The 20,881-nt window shown below is 40.4% G+C and overlaps 1 protein-coding gene across 2 annotated transcripts; it reads left to right on the plus strand.

Moving 5' to 3' along the window:
* Positions 1-860: 860 nt before the first annotated feature.
* Positions 861-18,913, plus strand: pkn1a (protein kinase N1a). Of its 2 annotated transcripts, none has more exons than XM_072383489.1 (21): positions 861-963; positions 2,515-2,663; positions 3,230-3,350; positions 6,115-6,260; positions 6,622-6,835; positions 7,591-7,785; positions 7,955-8,064; positions 8,207-8,350; positions 8,620-8,695; positions 9,404-9,539; positions 9,803-9,929; positions 11,205-11,284; positions 11,655-11,727; positions 12,140-12,231; positions 12,548-12,724; positions 13,001-13,063; positions 13,619-13,695; positions 14,018-14,160; positions 14,708-14,815; positions 14,990-15,070; positions 17,302-18,913. In XM_072383489.1, the coding sequence occupies exons 1-21, from the start codon at positions 936-938 to the stop codon at positions 17,503-17,505; spliced, it is 2,544 nt and encodes an 847-aa protein (XP_072239590.1). In that variant the 5' UTR covers positions 861-935; the 3' UTR covers positions 17,506-18,913. The 2 variants fall into 2 exon arrangements, with proteins under 2 accessions (XP_072239590.1, XP_072239591.1); XM_072383490.1 differs by having other exon boundaries at positions 9,803-9,887.
* The last annotated feature ends 1,968 nt before the right edge of the window (positions 18,914-20,881 follow it).

Below are 20,881 nucleotides of genomic sequence, written 5' to 3' on the forward strand. Positions count from 1 at the left end.
CTCTGCGAGGCTCATGACTACGGTGGCCGTAATGCTCAAACAATCGAGCAGTGCAGCTTCGTAGCTAACCAGGGCCGTGCTAAAACATTTTGACAGATTTTTGAGCACCGAGTACCACATAAAATTGGTTCTAGATCAGAAAGCACAACCAGAATTAATTCATACATTAGGGGCACCGCATTTTAAGGCACACTGTCAATTTTTAGAAAATTAAAGGATTTTAAGTGCATCTTATGGTCCGAAAAATACGGTAATTTAAGCAAAAACATATGTAAACATTGACTTGACGTATCGAGTTGCTTATAAATGTTCAGGGGCAACATAACCATCTGTTTATGAATCTGTCTGACAGGACCAGATATTTTTACCATACCAAAAGGTGTGCAAGTGTGTAGCTGTTGAAGAATCGGGATTACTGAAGGGAAAGCACAATAACTTACAGCTCCCAGTACTTACATCCGTTTGATTAGAGTAATGTCATCTTCGGTGTAATATTGTCCTTGCTTGTGAATGAACTATCGATGTGTAAAGCAGAACATTTTTCCCCAAAGAATTTGATGTGCTTTGAGTAGTTTAACAGGAGATGTAAGCCTGAAGGTAGACTGGTATTGTGCCATAATTAAAAGCTTTAAAACAAGATGAAGACTGATTGATTTATTGTTGTATTTCAGAAAAGACAAATGCCTTCTTCCTTGCTTCTTATCCTGTTCTTGTTTATGTCCTTGCATTGCCCAAAGTATCATTTCCTGCTTGGCTTGTGTGATGGTTTAACACCGGAAGCAATGCAGAATTATTTACAACATCTTCTCCCTAACTAGAGATAAAATGGATGTTTCATGCTTTGTTTCTGCTCTCAGGTGGACAGTCAGCTGCGGTCCTCGAACCGCAAACTGGAGAATCTGCATGCTCAGCTTCAGGAACTGGACGCTCACATTATGGTGAAGGGAGGCGAGGAGAATAAAGGTATGGGGTGTGACTATGTTTGTTAGGTCACTGACCAATGACCATTCAAGTATAACACAGGCACTTAAAACAAGGTATGAATCTGTCAGGTGTGTCTACATGAGATTAATTTGATTATAGCTATAGTTGTACTATGCTCCTTATTTGGGCAAGGGCAATTATCCAGGTATAGATGGCGGTGAATAAATCGAATCATTGGCACAAAGCATGTCGTACCCTGATACGATAGGTGGTGCTGTACCCATTTAAACTAGTGGTAATAGAGCCACTTCCGGTTGACCTCTTCACCACCAACAACGACAAACTCAGGCATTTGAGAAAGATGGCGAACAAAGAGCAAGATGAGACTACGTCCCTCTACATTTCGTTTGTGATGAGCATGGTTATGGCAAAAACGAGATGCACAACAGTGCTCTTGGTTGCAAGGTTTATGGCGGAAAGACGCAGCCACCGATTGTCTCCTTCGACTTCCGGGTCATGACCCCGGGAAAAAATCTCAAGCATGCGCAGAACACAAAGTCCAATTCACCGTATACAAGCAGGTTTAGTGTGACTATCAGCCGAGTTATCTTGGGTCTTAATCCGACTGCGAGGAACCCGATCCAGTCCAATTTTTAGTCAGACTAAGGTGTATACATGAACTTAATAACTCAGTTTTATTGTAATTTAGCCATTAATTAGATTCTTTACAGTGTCATGTAACCCCACTGTGTGTTGTGTCTACACATAACAGACAACCTGGCAAAGATCCAGTTTCAGTTAGTATCTTTAGTCTTTGTTATAAGAGGCCTGTCACAAAAGCACATAATTTATACACATAATTAATGTGTTTGGCTGCAAAGTGATTTCTGAATAACTGTTGCCGGAAAACTGAATTGTTTCAGCTTAGTGTGTAGTATGTCTTTAAAAAAGAGAGAGAAACCTGGACAAAAGAAGAAGTGGCAATCCTAAAAAGCTACCTGCAACAGAAGCCTCAAGATTTTACTACTGCTCACTGAAGCCTCATCAGAAATGGTCTCAAAGGAAGTATGGCTGTCAAGAGGCTATTCTTAAAGAAGGGAAACGGGGAGAAAAGGCTGAGGTATGCCAAATCACACAAGAACTGGACTAAAAATTGTTGTCAACGGTCTTATGGAGTGATGAATCCTTCCTAGACCTCAACATTTTTTAAGCATTGTGGGATACTTGACAGAAAGCAGCCAACATCTAAATAAGAGCTTTGAAATGTCCCTCGGGAAGCCTGAGGAACTATTCCTGAAGACTAATTAACGAAATTAGTCTTGTTCTTGTCTGTCAGTTTACTTTTTTGATTGAATTTGCAGCACCACGTACTAGCCTCTAAGAAATGCCTCAAATCTAGAAATTTGTTGCCAGCAAACTCAGCGCACCAGATCTGTTGTTACGTTGCACATTAGTTAAATATCAGATGCGGCTGTTAAAAGTATGCCAGTTTTATAAGAAGCTGCAGAGTATTTTCACTTTAACCCACACCATGTTAACCCTCATCTCGCTGCTTGTCATATCATTTTCAACTTTCCCTCGTTTCCACAGATGAGTGCCCCCAGTCTCCTGGTGCAGACAGTCGCACGTCAGCCCACAAAGAGCGCATTGCGGCCCTGGAGCGGCAGCTCAACATCGAGCTCAAAGTCAAACAGGGAGCTGAGAATATGATCCCCATATATGCCAATGGATCCACCAAGGTATATATAATGTGTATATATGTATGACACTAAAGATAGCTTAACAGAATAGAAAAAGTAGATCCCACTGACTACGGGAACACATTTAGTATGACAAAGAACGCACACATTATACCCCTCCCCCAAATACTTCATGACAGATATGCTCCATGCATTCATGATCTGTAACCTTGCAGCCTGCTGACTCTGATTGTAATCTCTAAATGTTGATAACCTGATTCGTAAAATCCCCTTTCACCAGTGTATACCTCCCTAAGTAATTACCGGGACCCCTCCCCCTCCCTCTTTTTGTATTGCAGCATTTTTTTTTGACCTTGCTCTCATACCTCCACTCTACTCACTACTACACAATTTATAGAAAAGAAAAAAGGAAGGAAGTATTCTCATTTCGCATCACAGCTTCTGTTTTTCTTAGTGATTTGTTAATTTTCATATTTTCGTCAAGCCTAAAACTAACAGAGAGAGACTGACACTATGCCTGTCACTCAATAGAACTTATTTTAGTTCTATATTTTCTTGCTTCCTGCCATGTGATTTGCTTGTTGTCCTGTTCCTGTTTTACACAGGATAAGAAAATGCTGCAGACGGCTCAGCAGATGCTGCAGGACAGCAAGACCAAAATCGACATCATCCGTATGCAAATACGCAAGGCTGTTCAGGCCACTGAGCACAATGATGACACACAGGGTGAGTCTGAACAGCTGACCACACTGACTCACTCTTGTCCTTATTAGGTCCTGTTGGATAAAACGCTATTGGCTTGTTGGATGTCAAAGTTTACTCACGTCTAAATGTTCTACACAGGTTTTTGAAGTCACATAAAGTAAACGCACGTCCTTATATAATGCACATAAAGCAAGAAAATAAGTGTAAAGTTATCATGCATGAACACGATTATTTATTTTAAAACATTTGAGTTCACCACTCTCTGGCAGCACAGCTAAGCTGTCAGTTTCAGTCTGTGTGGTCTCTGACAGTCGTCAGCTGGCAGTGACAGGATTTATTTATTTATTTTTTTTAAATCTCCGTCTCCTCATTGGATGTGCGCTCTGCTCTGCATGTCTGTGTGCCCTGAACAGCAGATCTACTCTGCAGACACATAATGCAAACAGATCAATGAAGTGCTGCCTCAGTGTTTTCACATCACTCTGAGATGTGGAGAATGATATGAATCAGATAGACCAGTTAGAGAGGCAGTGGCCTTTCTGTATGCGTTTGTGTATGTATATGGGTTGGGAGGTCAGACTTTGAGTAAGCAATACAAAGCCTGTGAAATATACCACCTGGCACATTAGAGAACAATCCAATTTCTTTACAGGTACACAACAAAGGCATAACCTCAGCAAAATGTGGGCAGATGAAAAGTCTCTTTGACACAGACACACACACACACACGCACACTGTGATTGTGCTGTGATGACAAAGCAACAAACAGATGTCTTTATACACGTGCTGCCATTGAACATGAGATGCAGTCCACACACACTCAAGCACTTTTGGTCATGCCTGCTAAGGGTAAAAACACTGTCGCATACACTTTTTCTCTCTGGCACTTACTCATGTCATGTGCTTGATCAGTGCCGAACAGGTTAATGGGTTGCTTCAAGGCAGTGTATCGTACGGAGCATTAAGGAATATGAGCCAACAAGAGTCACAGGAGATGGGTGGTATGGTGAGATGCAGCACGGGAGCAGACAGAGTGAGGCTGGACATGACAGAAGTAAAAAAAAAAAAAAAAAAAAAAGTTTTTAAAAAACCATTTAAAGCTGGTACATTCTCTGTGTGGATATCTATGCTTTTCTGCTTATGTCAGAGTGAGGGAGCTGATGACTGTTGAGAGAAAGAGAATGTGCTTTTAAGCAGATAACTGCCATTTGGAAGGATTACTTAAAGGCCTTTTAAGGGCATGTTTTATCAATCTGTATCCTCCTTGTGGAAAAACCTACAGGGTTTTTGATGGTGTGTTGAGTTCTTTTCATTTCTGCATCATAATAAATACTGAATCATAAATATTAAAGACCAGACTAGGTGGTGGAGCAGAAGCAGAGCTGTTGTCCTTTTTGTTCCAGGCTTTCTTTCTTGTCCGGACTCTGTTCCATACATTAACCTTAGATCATTGCCTGACAGTCTGATGAAAGCAGGTGTGTTATGCTGAAAGCAGGCTGTGGAGGCCCTTCTACTTTTGTTTGTGTTTCAAAACTTTAATTTCAGTGACATCACTTCAAGCAACCTTCACACAGCTCCCTCAGAAATCACAACATCTTCTCCACTGTGTTTATCCCATTTGCAGAAATACTTCATTAGACCAGCAAACAGGCTCTGACGTGTTTGTAGTTAGATTTTCTCTTCAACCTCTGTCACGCACGGGTGCATACAGAGCTTATGTTTGTGTCCAGCTTGAAAATTCTCTTAACGAAGGACTTTGTCTTTGGTTGAAATCAAAGGTTTCTACACATCACAGCATTCCTTTTGGTGTGTGACTTCAGTGATGAAGCATCAAAGAAGTGTAGCTGCTCCTTGCTTGACTATGGGAAGCAGGCCTCCATCCCTCTTCTTTAAAACACACACACACAGTCCTAGGATTGTGTGTTTAGTATATACACACACAGACAGTCTCCATGCACCCCACCCAGTGGAAGGGTCATCTAGCAGGGTCTTGTCTCCAGGCAGCTCACCTTATTAGGAGATAAAAGCATCCACATAATTCGTTCCTCTCTTTCTCTCCTCATGCCTCAGGCAGTGTTTTGAAAAGCTGATGAGTCCATAAAGTCATCCTCGATCACTCCTGTATTTTCTTCTGTTCTTCGTCATCTTCTCTGGATTATGAAAGTCAAAAAGCACCTTTCTGAAGGCTGTTTATAATATTGGTCTTGTTGCTTATCTTACACCCCCTCTCTGCTCTTCCCATATTAGTGTTCTCTATTGTATTTGTTGCCCACTGTGCCATTAAGTTGAGAGGTGTAACTAAAAGTGTGTCTGTGTCTATTTTTCAAGTGAAAGGGCCTTACTTGGGAGCATTTTGTCTCATTTTCAGAATTACTCTGGCTACATTTCTGGGGTGAAATAAGCATTTGTGTGGAGTGGTCACTCCAAAGCAGTGCTCCTGTCTATTGTGGGGAACAATTTGAAATCTAAAACTGTATATATTGATTTTAAAAGAGTAAATAACATAGAAAGCTACAAGTCAACCATGGATTCAAGTAAGTTAACAATCAAGCACTTTCAAACAGAAAGGGAGTCTTTTCATGTTTGCTTGTAAAGACCAAGATGTCTGAAAATATATTAAGGCATTCATTTAACTAATTATTCTATTAACCATCACCAAAACTAGAGGGTCCCATTAGCAAAAATAGATTAACATCTCGAGTGACAGTGTAGCCTTACTCAACTAGTGTAATATTACCATATCTGATGCACAGAAATGTTCTTTATCTGTCTCCACCCCCCACAGGCAACCAAGATCTTTGTGGGGTGGAGCTGCGTATTGAGGAGCTGAGACATCACTACAGGGTGGAGCACGCTGTTGCTGAGGGGGCCAAGAATGTCCTCAGGCTCCTGGGGACCAACAAGGTTCAGGACAAAAAAGCTCTCTCTGAGGTTAGACCACATGCACGAGCAACAAAGATTTTCCTTTCACACACTTCATGCACTTTGACGTTTGTAAGCCAGTATCAAGCTGACGTCATTATGATGGCACTCCCGCAGATCCCCACATCAGCTGACACGTCAGATGCTCCTCGTCTAACAGCCCTCTACTCAACTTTTGCATTTTGCAGCTACTTCATTTTCACAACATTATGACATCATCATTAATATGATGAGATCAGTTATACATTTGCATTAAGAAAAAAAAAAGAAAAGCCAACATCAGAGAAGCGGTTAAATTCGACTGAAAGAAGATTTGTGTCACTGCGTTGTGTGAATAATTGTTACCGTCCTCTGTGTTAACACTCTGCAGGCACAGTCTCGTCTCAGCGAGGCGTCTCAGCGGTTGGATCTGCTGAGGGACTCACTGGACCGGCGTTTGGCAGAGCTACCAGAGGACCACCCGAAGTCCAGTGTCATCAAGGAGGAGCTGGTGTTGGCCTCCTCACCAGCCTTCAGCTCTCGTCACGGCGCCCCCTACCTTCAAAACCAATACAGCACCCTCAACAAACCTTCACCTCTAACTGGTACGCAATGCAAAACAAAACTATGGAGGGCAAAGTTAAGTTAACTACACACTGTTCATGAAGGCTGTGATGCACACCCCCGGAAACACAGTGGGCAGCAGACACCTTTAGAGCTCCCTGGAAGCTTACCATCCGAGATGAATAAAGATTGAATGTGAATCTGGAAGCACAGCATTCTGTTGTTTAGATGAGCACAAAGTGAACAGCAAACTTTTTAGACCTGCTTTTCTCAGTAGGTCAAAAATACAATTTTGATCCAAGTGTCACTGTAAAGAAATGTGTCTGTAAGGCGCCGTCGTACTAATGAAAATGAAAATGACATGATATGGTTTTCCTTCCAACATTTGCTGTTGGAGGGAAATGGATCATTTCATTTTGGCTTGGCTTCAGGAACATTCTGTTTCTTGGCAGTGTGGTTTACAAATGTTGAAACGTTTAAAAAGTTTGTGCAATGACAAAAAATACTTGCACAGAATTCAATTTAAAATCTTTTTATTTCAAAGCTTACATTTGATAAGTTCGTAATGGCTGTTCACTGATTTTCAAGATATTGCTAAATGCTTGTCTAACTGCTCTTACTGTGTATTTGTAAAATCAGCGATGAACAGTACTAGCTCGTCTTCTCAAACTGCAAAGAATATGTATTTGTTTTGCTATGTATAAGACTTTTTTTAATTTACACAACTTAATTTCTGAGACCTGCTGTGTTCGGGTCTGTAGTTAATTGTTCCTGCACTCCTTTCCTCTGTCTTCAGGCACCTTGCAGGTGCAGCTGCTGGGCTGTGTTGGGTTGTTGGAGGTTGTCCCAGGTCGCAATAAAGGGATAGCTGTGATGCTGCCCAGCTACAGCCCCGGAGACACCAGGTCCTTCATGAGAAGCAGTAAGGGATTGTATGGACGCAGCGGCTCTGTCAGCGGGAAGACGCCAAACAAGACAGACGAACTCTGCTGTAAGTTGTTATGAGTTTAAGTGCGAGGCATGGTTTCACGACATTTTATGTAGAATAATAAATAATAATAATATACTGCAAAGTCTTGAAGGAAATGATTGGCATATAATAATGTAATTGATATGATATATATATTATGGGATTATATTGCGTATTGTAATGTCTGTAGCTGAGGTGAGTGCGGTGCTGAAGCTGGATAACACAGTTGTAGGCCAGACAGCTTGGAGGACCGTGGGAGAACAGGCCTGGGACCAGACTTTCACTGTGGAGCTGGAAAGGGTCAGTATACACATACACGCACCCACTCCCACAGGTCAGCTCGTAAACGTCTCATTAGTTGATTTAAATCTGTCGAATGTAAATAAAACTGTTAGTTTAACACCTCTGTGTGAATGTATGTGTTTTGCTGTGTGTGTTTCAGTCGAGAGAGATGGAGATTGCGGTGTACTGGAAGGACTATCGCTCACTGTGTGCGCTCAAGTACCTGAAGCTGGAGGAGTTCCTGGACAACCAGAAACACAGAGTTCAGTTAGAGCTGGAGCCTCAGGGCCTGCTGCTGGCTGAGGTAGACACCAAACACACATGATAATATAAAATGAGTAAAGGAACACCTACACATGGACATTCACATTATTTGCACACTGTTCATATTGGTTGCTATTGATAACATGAGCTATTCAGATGTTTGCACACACACCAGCAGGCTGTCACATGCACTTGTGCTGGAGAGCACTGCTTTGATATTGAGAGGTTCCATGTGATGTATCAAAATAAAATTCAGCTCTGAATGTTGTTTTTTCACGTTGTTTTGTTATTTTTTTACATTTTTTTTAGGTGATCTTCTTTAATCCGGTCATTGAGAGAGTTCCTCGCCTACAAAGACAGAAAAAAGTATTTTCTAAGCAGCAAGGTGGGAAATTTAAAGGGAAATCTGATGTTTCTTGTCCCTTTTCAACTAAACTGCCTTATCTCAGTATAAACAAAGAAAAATTTGAGGCAGTAATTCGTAGTTTTGCCATAGATGCTTTTTATCTCGGTGAGCCTGATGAAGGGAAGCACACTGTTGCTCTCAATCTTTCTTTGCAGCCACAGCTCCCTCTAGTGATAAATTATCTTATATCTTTATGATGATCACAAATATGATATTTACATCACTTGATAAGATATAACACTAACAGCTTATAACACTGTCAGTATTTAATGTGTGAAATTCCTCTATTGTATAACCAAACATAACAAGTTTTTCTCTTAGAGGTGCACTCAAAATCTAAAAAAGGAAATATACAAATAAAATCAATCTAAAAGGGAATTTGGGTATATCTCCGATGATGCAAGAAAATATAGTTGTTTTTTTTTTTATTTTCCCTTTAAAAAGTCTTGTCTTAGATGCTTTTCTACAAACTGTCAACTGTAAATGAAGTGCAGTATCAATTCTTTTACAAATGAAAATGCAGGGGAGGGGGTACTTGTGCCGTGATTAGCATCTTCACTTTCTTCATTGCCAGTGACGGATAAAGGAGGCTGCTTGTTAGCTTAACCTAACTAACTGCTGTTGGAGAATGAAGATGATCTGCTCCCTCGGACATTAGTGACTTTATATGTGTGCATGTATTTCAAGGCAAGGCGTTCCTGCGAGCTCGTCAGATGAACGTGGACATTGGGACGTGGGTGAGGCTGCTTAGAAACGCCATCCCCACTGTGAACAACTCGGGAACCTACAGCCCCAACGCACACGGCCTTTCTCTCAACTCTGGGTGAGACAAGCACAGCAGACAAAAAAAATTAGAAATGACAAACGGTGTGTCGCACAGATTCAACAGGACAAACACTCAGTTTGATAACTGTCAATCAGACTTTGCTATCAAACACATCAGCATTCCTTGAACCTTTTTCCTTGTGTTTCCTGGCAAAGAATAAAGCCTGTGATGCTTTTTCTGCCATCCTTTTGTGCTTTGTTTTATTGTCCATCTGCATTACGATGTCCGTCTTTTTATTTGTGTTTGTGTGGAATTTCCAGGGAGATCTCAGTGGAGAAGTTGAGTCTGGACAGCGATTCTCCAATAAGAGGAGGTTACAAGAGAGACACGGATACACACACTCCGGTGAGACAGACAGAGAGTGAGGAAACCACGGAAATAGGGGAGGTGTGTGGTGAATAGTTTCACTTAGGTTGCGTTCAAAGTCTCACATTAAGACTGCCTCAACCAATAGAAATGTGCAACAATAACGGATTGTGAATGAATTCATCTGAAGCAGACTTCCTCATTTCACTGATCTTTGTCTGCCCTGTGTTGAAGTCTTCAGCCTGGGCACAGCAGAAAAGAGAACTTGTTTTTCACATATGAGCAAACTTAATTTGCCTAATCCTGCCTGTAAAAACGCAGAAGACACAGCTGAAATGGTAATTTAACACCTAGAAAAAAGTTGTGAGGCATTTAATGACTGGGTAAAGTGGAGTGGAGATTGAGAGTGTCTGATTACATATACGAAGTTATCATTTGCAATGAGGAAAAAACAGTCCCGGGTCTGTTTCATTGGGCAGAGCGGAGAAGTGGTTAAGCAAGGTTAAGGTTACTTTACTGGATGTTTGATTAAAAACTTCCAAACAAATGTTCCAAAAGCAAACAAATCCCAGACTTCTGAAAGTCAGGCCAACATAGCTGCTCTTTATTAAACACACTCAACATGTTTATGGTCAAAGTGACAGGCATGTTAAAAGCCCTGCTCTGTGACTCAAAGCAGCCGTCAGCCAATCAGAAGCCTTGTGATTTGATCTTTGGCTTTCCCAGTGTGAGATACTGAATTCCACATTGCCCTCAACTCGTTATCGGTGTGTGATTTTCAGTTTGAAGGCAAGGAAGGGATAATAGTTATTATTAAGAAGCTGTTCAGCGTTAATCTCCACAGAACCACAAGTTTAAACAAGAAGTTAAAGCTTTTCACTTCCCTTGTATTTTTTTCTTGTTCCGATTTGGCAAGTTTTGTACATCCAACTTTCCAAGTCATACTCTTAATACATGAATTACAGTGTGGCTAAAAATAAATTGTAAATTGGAAAGTAATGCTACACTGTAAATGTCTTTACATTAGTTTACACCGACTGTCCCATCTGTCATTCTGTCACAATCCATAGAGTCAACTATCCATAGCACAGCTACTGGATAATTCAGAGAACACTGTCTGACTGGTGTGTCTGCAGCAGGCTGATGAATGTTTAGTGGAAAAAGATTACCACTGAGAAATTAAAAACCAAGTCTCCTCTGCACTCTCCAGAAATATAAAGATACTGTATGTGGGTTTAAAATACAGAGCAGGGACCGTAAATATCACCTCTGTCTCTTGTCTTCCATTGTGCGTCTTCTTACGTTGGCCTCGGCATGTCTTCTCCTTTGCCTCCTTCCTAACACGATCTCCTATAGGACCTGCTGCCAGCCATCGAGCCCCTCTCCCACAGAGAGCTCACCCCTGAGTCCCCTGTCCGAACCCCATCTAATAGCAGGTACACGCACAAAAACACTGTCATATGCATTGTTTTGTGCACTAATAATAATTTTTAAAAAATTTCACAGCGGACATTTTGATATGTAGAAGTTGTAAATAAAAACATGAATCGTGATGCTGGTTCTGCTCACTGGTGCAGCAGTTCTGGGCTTGAACCGACCACGTCAAGTATTCCTGTTAATAATAGCTATGTTAACTGTGAATTGAATGCATGTGTATGATTGTGAACAGGTAGATGTAATGTACAGAATTAACGGTTGTTCATAATTATTAATTTTGTGCTATTATAACAAATCCAAATGACTGCTATTCTTTGGTGCATTTGTTAGACTTACAATGTGTTATTTTTTGTGTCCACTCATCAGTAGGCAGCAGAAAGGTCCTCTGTCCCTCCAGGACTTCAGGTTGATCGCCGTGTTGGGCAGGGGACATTTTGGGAAGGTAATATTTCATGAAAACCTCTTAAGGTGGAATCCACGAATGTTTGTGGGACAAGGTTTGCTAATCACTCCGTTGATGACACAAAGAAGCAAACAGTTGCTCAATATTTCCATAGATGAATACAGTCACCAAAACGTGTTCAAGTCCCATGTAGTGAAATGATAATGAGCTAAAAGTGCAGTCTCTCAGCTTTCCTTTGATATTCACAACCTAACGGAAGGACAGATTTCTATTTGTTTATGTAGAACCTTCATTTTTAGGGGTTATAACAGAATTGGACTTGATGTAACTAAGAAAATGTTTATCTTCTCATTAAACATATTTTAAAAAAAAAAAAAAAAAATCTTCAAGCTCCTTGGTTGGACTGTGTTCATATTAGAGAGTGAGACGAAGTGTGTTCTTGTGTCTGCAGGTGTTGCTGTCAGAGTACAGAAAGACGGGAACGATGTATGCCATTAAAGCCCTGAAAAAAGGAGATATCGTTGCCCGAGATGAGGTGGAAAGGTGTGTGTTGACGTGTTTATTCTTCGATTTTGTGTGATTAGCTGTTTTTCATCCAAAGATATAAGCATGCCAAAGTTACATTTATACACATTTAGCTCTGTATCTTGAATAATTACAGTTCTGTGGACTGAGTGTTGATGCTTCATTGACCAAAATAAATCCGGTCTAATTATGTATGATTATTTTTGTAATCCTTTTCTTTCCTGCTCACCTTTCTTCTTTTTTTACTCATCTTCTGTATTTTCCCATCTTTATCTCCCTACTTGATCTTTGCCTTCCCCATTTTCTTATGCTCTGTTGCACTTTCAACCTCCAGTCTGATGTGCGAGAAGCGTATCTTTGAGATCGTCAACTTGTCGCACCATCCCTTCCTGGTCAATCTGTTCGCATGCTTCCAGACACCAGAGCATGTGTGTTTTGTAATGGAGTACACAGCAGGAGGTGACCTGATGATGCACATCCACACAGACGTCTTCAAAGAGCCACGAGCCGTGTACGTAATGTGTGTGTGAGTGTGTGTGCGTGCGTTCGTGTCAGAATGAGAAATAGGGGAATGAAATTAAACCACCAGCATTTGGTTTTGTGAGTTTGTAAATACACCATCACACAGATGAGTCCGGATAGAAGAAAATGGGAATTACAATCGCTTTTAGGACATTTTTAGTATTTTTAATTGCAGTCACTCGTGGTCTAAAAACATCTTTGTCAGTTATGAGGTTTACACTTTTGTTTTTTCTCTGGTAATGGTGTTTCTTTTCTTTGACTTCAGGTTTTATGCTGCTTGTGTGGTTCTTGGACTTCAGTTCCTTCATGACCATAAGATTGTGTACAGGTAAGTGGAGGCCCCACAAACCACTTTTTGTACTGAATGTATTGGAATAAAAAACAAACTCATTTGTACCTACTCAGGATGCAGCATTAGAAAATATCTACCACAAGATCCTGTGCAAAACAACTTTCTAACACCTCCACCAAACTGTTTCTTTTTATAAAACAGAGCCAAATTATGCACATTATCTGACCAAAACTATCACGGTTGCACCTGATGTACTTTTTCACATGTCGCTCTGTATGTGATTATTTTATATTGATGCTCATTTTGAAAATGAATATCAATGCCAGCAATATGGCTGTAAAAACAGCAATGCAGGTTTGTCAGACTGAATTCTCCCTAAAAATATACCATACACACATTGATGGGGCCAAGAAGATACTTATTACTAACTGACTTCTCCTGTGGCACAAGGATGTTGACGTCAGTATTTTGTACAGCCATGGTACTGTACAGCTTCTCAGTGTGTTTTATGCCTTTGAAACTAACTGTGTGCTTTCTGTTGCATTGTAAAGAAACCCCTCTTATCCACATCTCTTCTCTTCTCCCTCCCAGAGACCTCAAGCTTGACAACTTGCTGCTAGACATGGACGGCTATGTGAAGATCGCTGACTTCGGACTGTGTAAAGAAGGTGGATATTTATGTTTCTGAGAGATGAGCTTTTGGTTTTTCATTTTGTGTACATACAGTTTGCCTCTTTTAAAGGAGCAGGTTTTTTTTTTTTGGTTTTGTTTTTTAGTAACAGAACATCCATTTTTAGAATATGTTGTCGCCAGGGTTTTGGAAAGAGACTGAGAAGCAAGTTTGTCGTACTAAACGGTTAGATATTTAAACTTAAACCTGAAACACAATGAAATGGTACCAGAAAAACAGAAAAACAAAGGAAATCATCTGCAGCTACTGCGAGTTTCTCCTCAGAGCTTTCGGCCTCAAACAGTTTGCTCTGTCTGCAGGAATGGGCTATGGGGACCGGACAAGCACATTCTGTGGGACGCCTGAGTTTTTGGCCCCAGAAGTCCTCACAGATACATCCTACACCAGAGCCGTAGACTGGTGGGGACTGGGGGTCCTCATCTATGAAATGTTGGTGGGAGAGGTGAGAACTAACACATACTCACACATAATCGATCTTCCAGTGTCCAAGGGGGGCTGGACGAGTTTTTGTATGAACACACGTTCTCATCTTGTTAGATTTATATCACCTGTATCTGATGATACTCTGGGTGCTCTCTCTGAGGCAGAGAACGTAGATGAGGCGGTGTTAGTCCAGGGAATAAATCTGATCTGTTTCAGGACTTGAAATGTTTTTGGAATTGCCTGATGGTGTGAATTTAATGAGTTCAAATTTTAGGCTGGAAATTGTTCATTTCTAGATTCGGTTACAGAATGTACATTACAACGCATAAAGGGGGGAAAGAACAGATGATGATGGGACATGATGGGGATTTTTACCTAAATGCTCAGTTACTTCCACTTATTTTTCACAGTGGATCAAGTCTGCATGGCTTTAAGTTTGGTAAATGTAAGAATTAAACGTATTCTGCAATTGGCAAATTTCTTGCAATATATCTGATTTTATAAACCGTATGCAAGTCACTAAAATGAATCAAATTAAGCTTTTTTGCATTCTTTGTTTTGTATAGTCTCCATTCCCAGGCGACGATGAAGAGGAGGTGTTTGACAGCATTGTGAATGATGAAGTCCGCTACCCACGCTTCCTCTCCACTGAGGCAATTGCCATCATGAGAAGAGTATGTGCGCTCTCACGACATTTTCTTACCAGCCTGCCTCTTTTGTCACCCACTTATGTGACTAATGCTGAAATTTGCATATGAAACACCAGCGTCATTAATGACGCGCTCACTTCTAAATTTAGGTTTATCGCTGAATATCTCTCATAATTTCTTATTTTTGTGTGTGCGCAGCTATTAAGGAGGAATCCTGAGAGAAGGCTGGGATATGGTGAAAAAGATGCAGAGGAGGTGAAGAAGCAGCCATTTTTCAGAGTAAGTACACTTGTGAGTGGTGCCGGGCAATTTGGCCAAAAAATTATATCTTGGCATATTTAAACAGAATGGTGATACACCATATATGTCACATTTTTGCTATTTTTATTGTATCTTTTTTTAGTTCTTTTCAAGGGTTCGACATAAAGGTTACCCACTAGCTTAGGCCAACTAAACTCTTTGTTTTGCCAAGCAGAAATTCTCGTGTAGTTGTTCAGTCAGAAAAATATTAAAACAAATGTCTTTAATTTATTTTTTCATACTGAAAATATTGTTGTTGGCTATCCAATAGCCATCCATGATGCCTTGTATGTGCCAAGTCTGTCAACCAATCACAGGCTACCTTTATGACTTGTGGACCAATCAGACTGTTGTTTTTGATATGAGGTTTCATCATTTCAAACTGTGCCAGCAACCGGCTGAATTCTAAATGTTTTTAGACCTATAAGTTGGGTCAAGTTTGTTGGAGGGGGGGCGTCATTGAAAGTCAGGGAAACAAATGAAAAAGCAGCAGGATGTCAACTTGGAGCTAAACAATAAAGAAAATTCCTAAAGAAAGCAGAAATATAAGTTTGAATAAAAATGTAGTTTGGGGCTTATATTATATTGCATGTTATAGTGTGGTGAACACGCACACTTATCAATGATTAAGGACTTGATTTGAAGTTATTTTATAATAGCATGTAGTTATAACAGAACTAGAATGGATGAACACAGCATCTTTATTGTTTAGAAAATGACTTGGGGCTTTCATGCATTTCCAAAAGTGGACCTTCTCTCAGTTGACCTACTGATGGAAAATTTTCCGCTAGTTCCGACATCTATGGTTACCACAGCTGTTTTTAATGATTTTTAGTTGGACTTTAGACTTTTCATTGAAGTTTCCTTCCAATCTAGCTGACATGTCTTACAATGTTGAGGCTATGCCGACAGAACCAAATACCACATTCTCCTTTTTTTTAAAGGAAAAATGAAAGTGGAAATAAGCAAAAGAACATTTTCATGTACATATATAACCCCCCCAAAAAATAAAACAGCTACAGCACTGGTGATGCTTGTCATTACATATCGGTCATGAATTGAAAAATGAAAAAAATAAATAAATAAAAGACAACTTGTAATTTACCCAAAACTGTCATTTTAAGTGTTGAGCATTCTGGACAGATATAGGTTTTGTAACCACCCAAATACTCATGATACTGATGATCGTAAATACAGCACATTGCACTTGCACAAATCATCATAACCGCGGTATATTTTGGGAATCGTACATCTATGATATTTGGCCAAATATGAAGTAAAAACATGATGGCCAAGCAGATGAAAAGGCTTAATGTCGAGGCTTGTTTTTTGTTTCTGTTATAACAAAAATGTCATTTCAGTTTTAAAACTTATGTCTAAACTTACCAGTTGAAACAATACTTTGATATGTAATCTGTATTTGTGAAGCAATAAGAAAGAAGAGATTGATGCATTAGTTTCAAAACAACAAAAAAAAAAGATGATTTAAAAGAAAACAAACGCTGTGGTCAAATTCAATATAGATTTCTAAGTTTACAAGCACCTGAATTCACCATGAAGTCTTTTTGACATACAAAGCAAAATGGTTTTTACACAGCGTACCTTAAACTCACCAAGTAATGCAGTCTCGAGTGAGTTTATGTGGCGATAGTTCAACTGTGTGCAACCCTGCATTTACTTGTCTTTACGTGTGAAATTACTCTGAGGAAGTTGGTGTACAGATATCAGCTCCCAGCTGTGGTCAGGCTCTGCAAAGGTGATGCAAGGGTGCTCGCACTGTTCCGGTGTTCCTCTCGAACGGGACAAAACCAGAGTTTGACAAACATGTTTCTACATTTAATGCCAGTTGCTTTCTTTTGAAATTGTGCACAAAATCATTAATTAGCAACCAAGGAGAAATTGTGAGTCTACAACTCAGCATATCATTCACAAACACAGGAGAGCAGCAGTGTGGCTGAAGAAGTTTACTGTGGCTGCAGACCGGCTAACGCATTACTCATTACATTGATATAAATGTTATGGTTTGATTTCAGATTTCATTTGAAGAGATCTCTGTATGACTTAAAAAGTCTAAGTAACGCGTTGCCATACTTGTGGATCTGCAGACCGTAGCTTCCTCTGCAGCTCTTCATCCAGCAACTGATGGAATTCAGCACACTTTGGATTCACCATTTTAAATAGTTTCCTCTCTCGTTCTTATCTCCCTGCAGAATGTGGACTGGGAGGCACTGCTGCAAAAGAAGGTGCCCCCTCCCTTCGTCCCCTCCATTCGCAGCAAGGAAGACGTCAGTAACTTTGATGAGGAGTTCACCACCGAACCTCCGGCGCTCACACCTCCACGTGAGCCGCGTGTGCTCTCACGCAAAGATCAGGAAAGCTTCCAGGACTTTGATTATGTCTCAGACCTCTGCTAGTGGACTGAAGCTCACAGACCTCAAGGAATGTTGGATTTTTGAAAACTTCAGAGATGTCGGACAGAGGGCGGCTGACGGTCTCCTCTGACTATCAACGCTCGTCTCCTGTGAATTACAATGTGAATGAATGCAAGGGACTGAGGACTGTCGGTCTGTGTTTGGTTTTGGTTTTTAAGATTGTGGACTAAGAAAATAAAAGCTGGGACAGGTAGTTGTTGGGGTTCGATATCACAATGAAGGATAAACAAAGCACCCCTCTCTAGTCATTCTACACCAGTGAGTTATGTAACTTTTAAAGCATTAGCCTTTAAAATACCTCCTCCCATCCTCTCAAGTGTCTGTGTGGCCACCGTGCAGCTGCAAGAGGAAGAACTTCTTTTTTTTATTTTTACTAAGACTGTTGACTAGGGGTTGCTCAGTGGCCTCTCATACCAATGCCTTACATTTATACTTGTACTTGTTCCACAAAGAGCCATTTTGTTTAGTTAGATTGTGGCCCTTTATGTACAGCAGCAGAAAGGGTGCTGCAGAAAAAAAAAAAGGAGATGGAGATGTTCAGAGGGATGGTGGTCAAAGCTTGGTCATTACGACTGATGAAGATGAATTATTTTTTAACTATAGGGTAAAAAAACCACTGCAGTGGACTATTCTTGTGATGTCCACCAACTACATTTTAATACTATGCTGCTGGGGTTTTACATAAATAATCTGCACATCAGGCATATTTAACGACTCCTTGGTGCGTTACTCGGCGCCCGGCACAAAATTAGTTTTTTCTTAATTGGACATTTGAGTTTTAGGGAGATTTAAACATGTAGGACATACAATCATCAGCATAAAAGCTATGTGGCAAACAGATTACTGAAACAATTGGAACACTAAACTGTGATGTAACGGGTTGTTCATAGTGGACGTGAGACAAATTCATCAACTTAAGTTTTGTGAAAATGGATTGAGTAATTTCCCTCCAGGACAATTAAATTTTTGAACTCACTGGCTGCATGACTTGTTGCGTCTGTTTTGAGACTTTAAGCCATTTACAGGTTAGCAGCTGTGGTTATCGTGGGGGTTTGGTTTCCCACTTTCTGACAATGAATGATATCGAAACACTTCTATCTGCAGCCGTAAGCAGAACAAACCTCGTCCACGTTTCCTCAGCAGATCCAGTCAGATCTTGCAGCGGTGAGTTCTGTTTGTCTTGGCAATAGATTTTTTTTTATCTATGAACAATAATATCATGAGAGAGTAAAAAAAAAGTATACAAATTTATGTAACAAGTTCCAATTACACGAGAGGTTTGTTGTGAAGCTGTATGTGTGATGGTGTGGATTTTACTTATCATGAGTACGACAATACAAAAAGCATTGAGCGAATGGTGTCTTCTTTCATAAAGAAATCCTGGAGTGAGTTTTGGTCTATTTTTGTGTTGTCAATGGGGCCTGGGAGTTTTTCATTTAAGCAAAGAAAGTGTCAAGCAAATAACTTCTTTACCTCTTTATTGCATCTTTATAACTTCAGCTTTTCTGGAATGTTCCTCATCGGTAAGTGATGACGGACCTATGGGTGGCAAAGGCTCATTCACGCAAACGAGGAGCAAAATCTGGGCCCAGCTCAAAAGGAGACCTACTGTAGCTCAAATTGCCGAGAAAGTTTGTTGGTTCTGATAGAAAGGCGTTGGAACACAGAGTGCACCGCAGTTTGCTGTGTATGAGAGCTGACCAGCCACATGCTGGTCAGGGCACCATGCTGACTCGTGTCTTCAGTCAAAAGCTCCTGAAATGGGCGCACAAGTGTCTGCACTGGACCAAGGAGCAGTGGAAGATGGCAGCCTGGTCCCTTTGAATCACAGCTACTTTTACGTGATTTGAATAACAAGGTTCATGCATGTCACTTACCTGAGAATGACATGAATGCACCTTAATGACCTCCCACCTGCAATTTACAGGACTTAGAAGATCTGCCAGTGACAGCTTGCTGTCAGACACAACTGCATACCTTCAGAGGTCTAGTAGAGACCATGTGTTGATGGATCAGAGCTGTTTTGGCAGAAAAAATAGGAGACCTACTCAATATTACATGGGTGTTCATAATGTTATTACGGATTAGTGTATTTATTCATTTATGTGTACGAATATTAATTTTAGATCAAACTTTTTGTATTGTCTCGCAACAATGTAGACATGAGGCCTGACTGCCAAATAATTAAAAGATCAGCACAGGTTCCCACATCGCTTCCAGTGTCTCAATCCTGATCCCAGTTCCCTGTTTGCTCTGTTACTGGTGCCTGACCTTTGACCTCCTTCGCAAAAAAAACTCCAAAAACTGGTACCACTAATGCCATGACATCTTTTGAGTCATCAAGTACAATTTAGACAACTAGGTACGTAATTACAGAGCTAACAAGCTGGTTACTGTCTGTTTTTAATGGAGAACGCCTTCACCTCTTAACACTAAACAGAATCAGACCCATTTATTTTCAGACACCATATGCCCCTGTAGTGATGATGCTACAGAGACTAATCACCTGAATTTGAAGCCTTCCATCTCTTTACAGACCTTACAGTAAGTGTCAGCTTATCATTTGGTCACCTCAGCCCCCAATTTGATTGTTCCTGTTTACTCTCTGTGCTCTTAGAGTGAGGTTTACAGCTTGTGTACAGTGAAAAAGCTCTAAAATCCCACTGTTCATCACTGGCTTGCCACCAAATAGCAGACAGATATGCGGATGAGCACGGTGAAACTAATTGTTGAATGTAAGAAAAAAACTGTTTGCAAGGTCACAAGATCACGTGCTCACAATTTGTTTCATGTGACACCAAATCCACAAAGAAACCTGTTTTGAATGTTTAACAGTTCGAGTGATGTTTGATTAGTGCACATGTAAACCACAGGGCCTCTGAGGTTTACTTCCCGGGTCCCTGCATAACTAAAGACTATTTCAATTATTATTTCCAACTATTATTATAACTATTATTTCTGCTAATTTTTTCATTTATTTTTATAGGTCAATTTCCCATCACTAAGAACAAAAAATCAAGCTAAACAATAGATTAGATAAGATTAGATTCAACTTTATTGTAATTGCACAAAGTATAGGTACTGAGACAACGAAATGCAGTTAGCATCCAACCAGAAGTGCAAAACAGCAGTTAAAGTGCAGAGTATGTGCGTATTTAAAGTGAATAAATGCAATACAGTACTAACAGTTCAGTGCGAGGTTCAGTGGCTGAGCCTCAGTGGCTGAAGGGGGGATTGTGTGGTAGTCCACAGTCTCTGTATGTACATGTGTGTTTGTGGTGGGGGCCTGAGGTCCCAATAATATATTTGGTGAAATTTTGAGGAATTGTTTTTGCTCTCTGTGGTCTTTCCCTCTAAG

The sequence above is a fragment of the Leuresthes tenuis genome, unplaced genomic scaffold (assembly GCF_036924035.1).
Source record: "Leuresthes tenuis unplaced genomic scaffold, fLeuTen1.0.hap1 SCAF_4, whole genome shotgun sequence".
Lineage (NCBI taxonomy): Eukaryota > Metazoa > Chordata > Actinopteri > Atheriniformes > Atherinopsidae > Leuresthes > Leuresthes tenuis.

Bases quoted from the DNA above. Each gene is read 5' to 3' on its own strand.
- pkn1a (XM_072383489.1), top strand. From the start codon at position 936: ATGGTGAAGGGAGGCGAGGAGAATAAAG. The intron at 3,351-6,114 runs GTGAGTCTGAAC...CACCCCCCACAG, and splicing joins GCACAATGATGACACACAGG to GCAACCAAGATCTTTGTGGG. The intron at 13,696-14,017 runs GTGGATATTTAT...CTCTGTCTGCAG, and splicing joins CTTCGGACTGTGTAAAGAAG to GAATGGGCTATGGGGACCGG.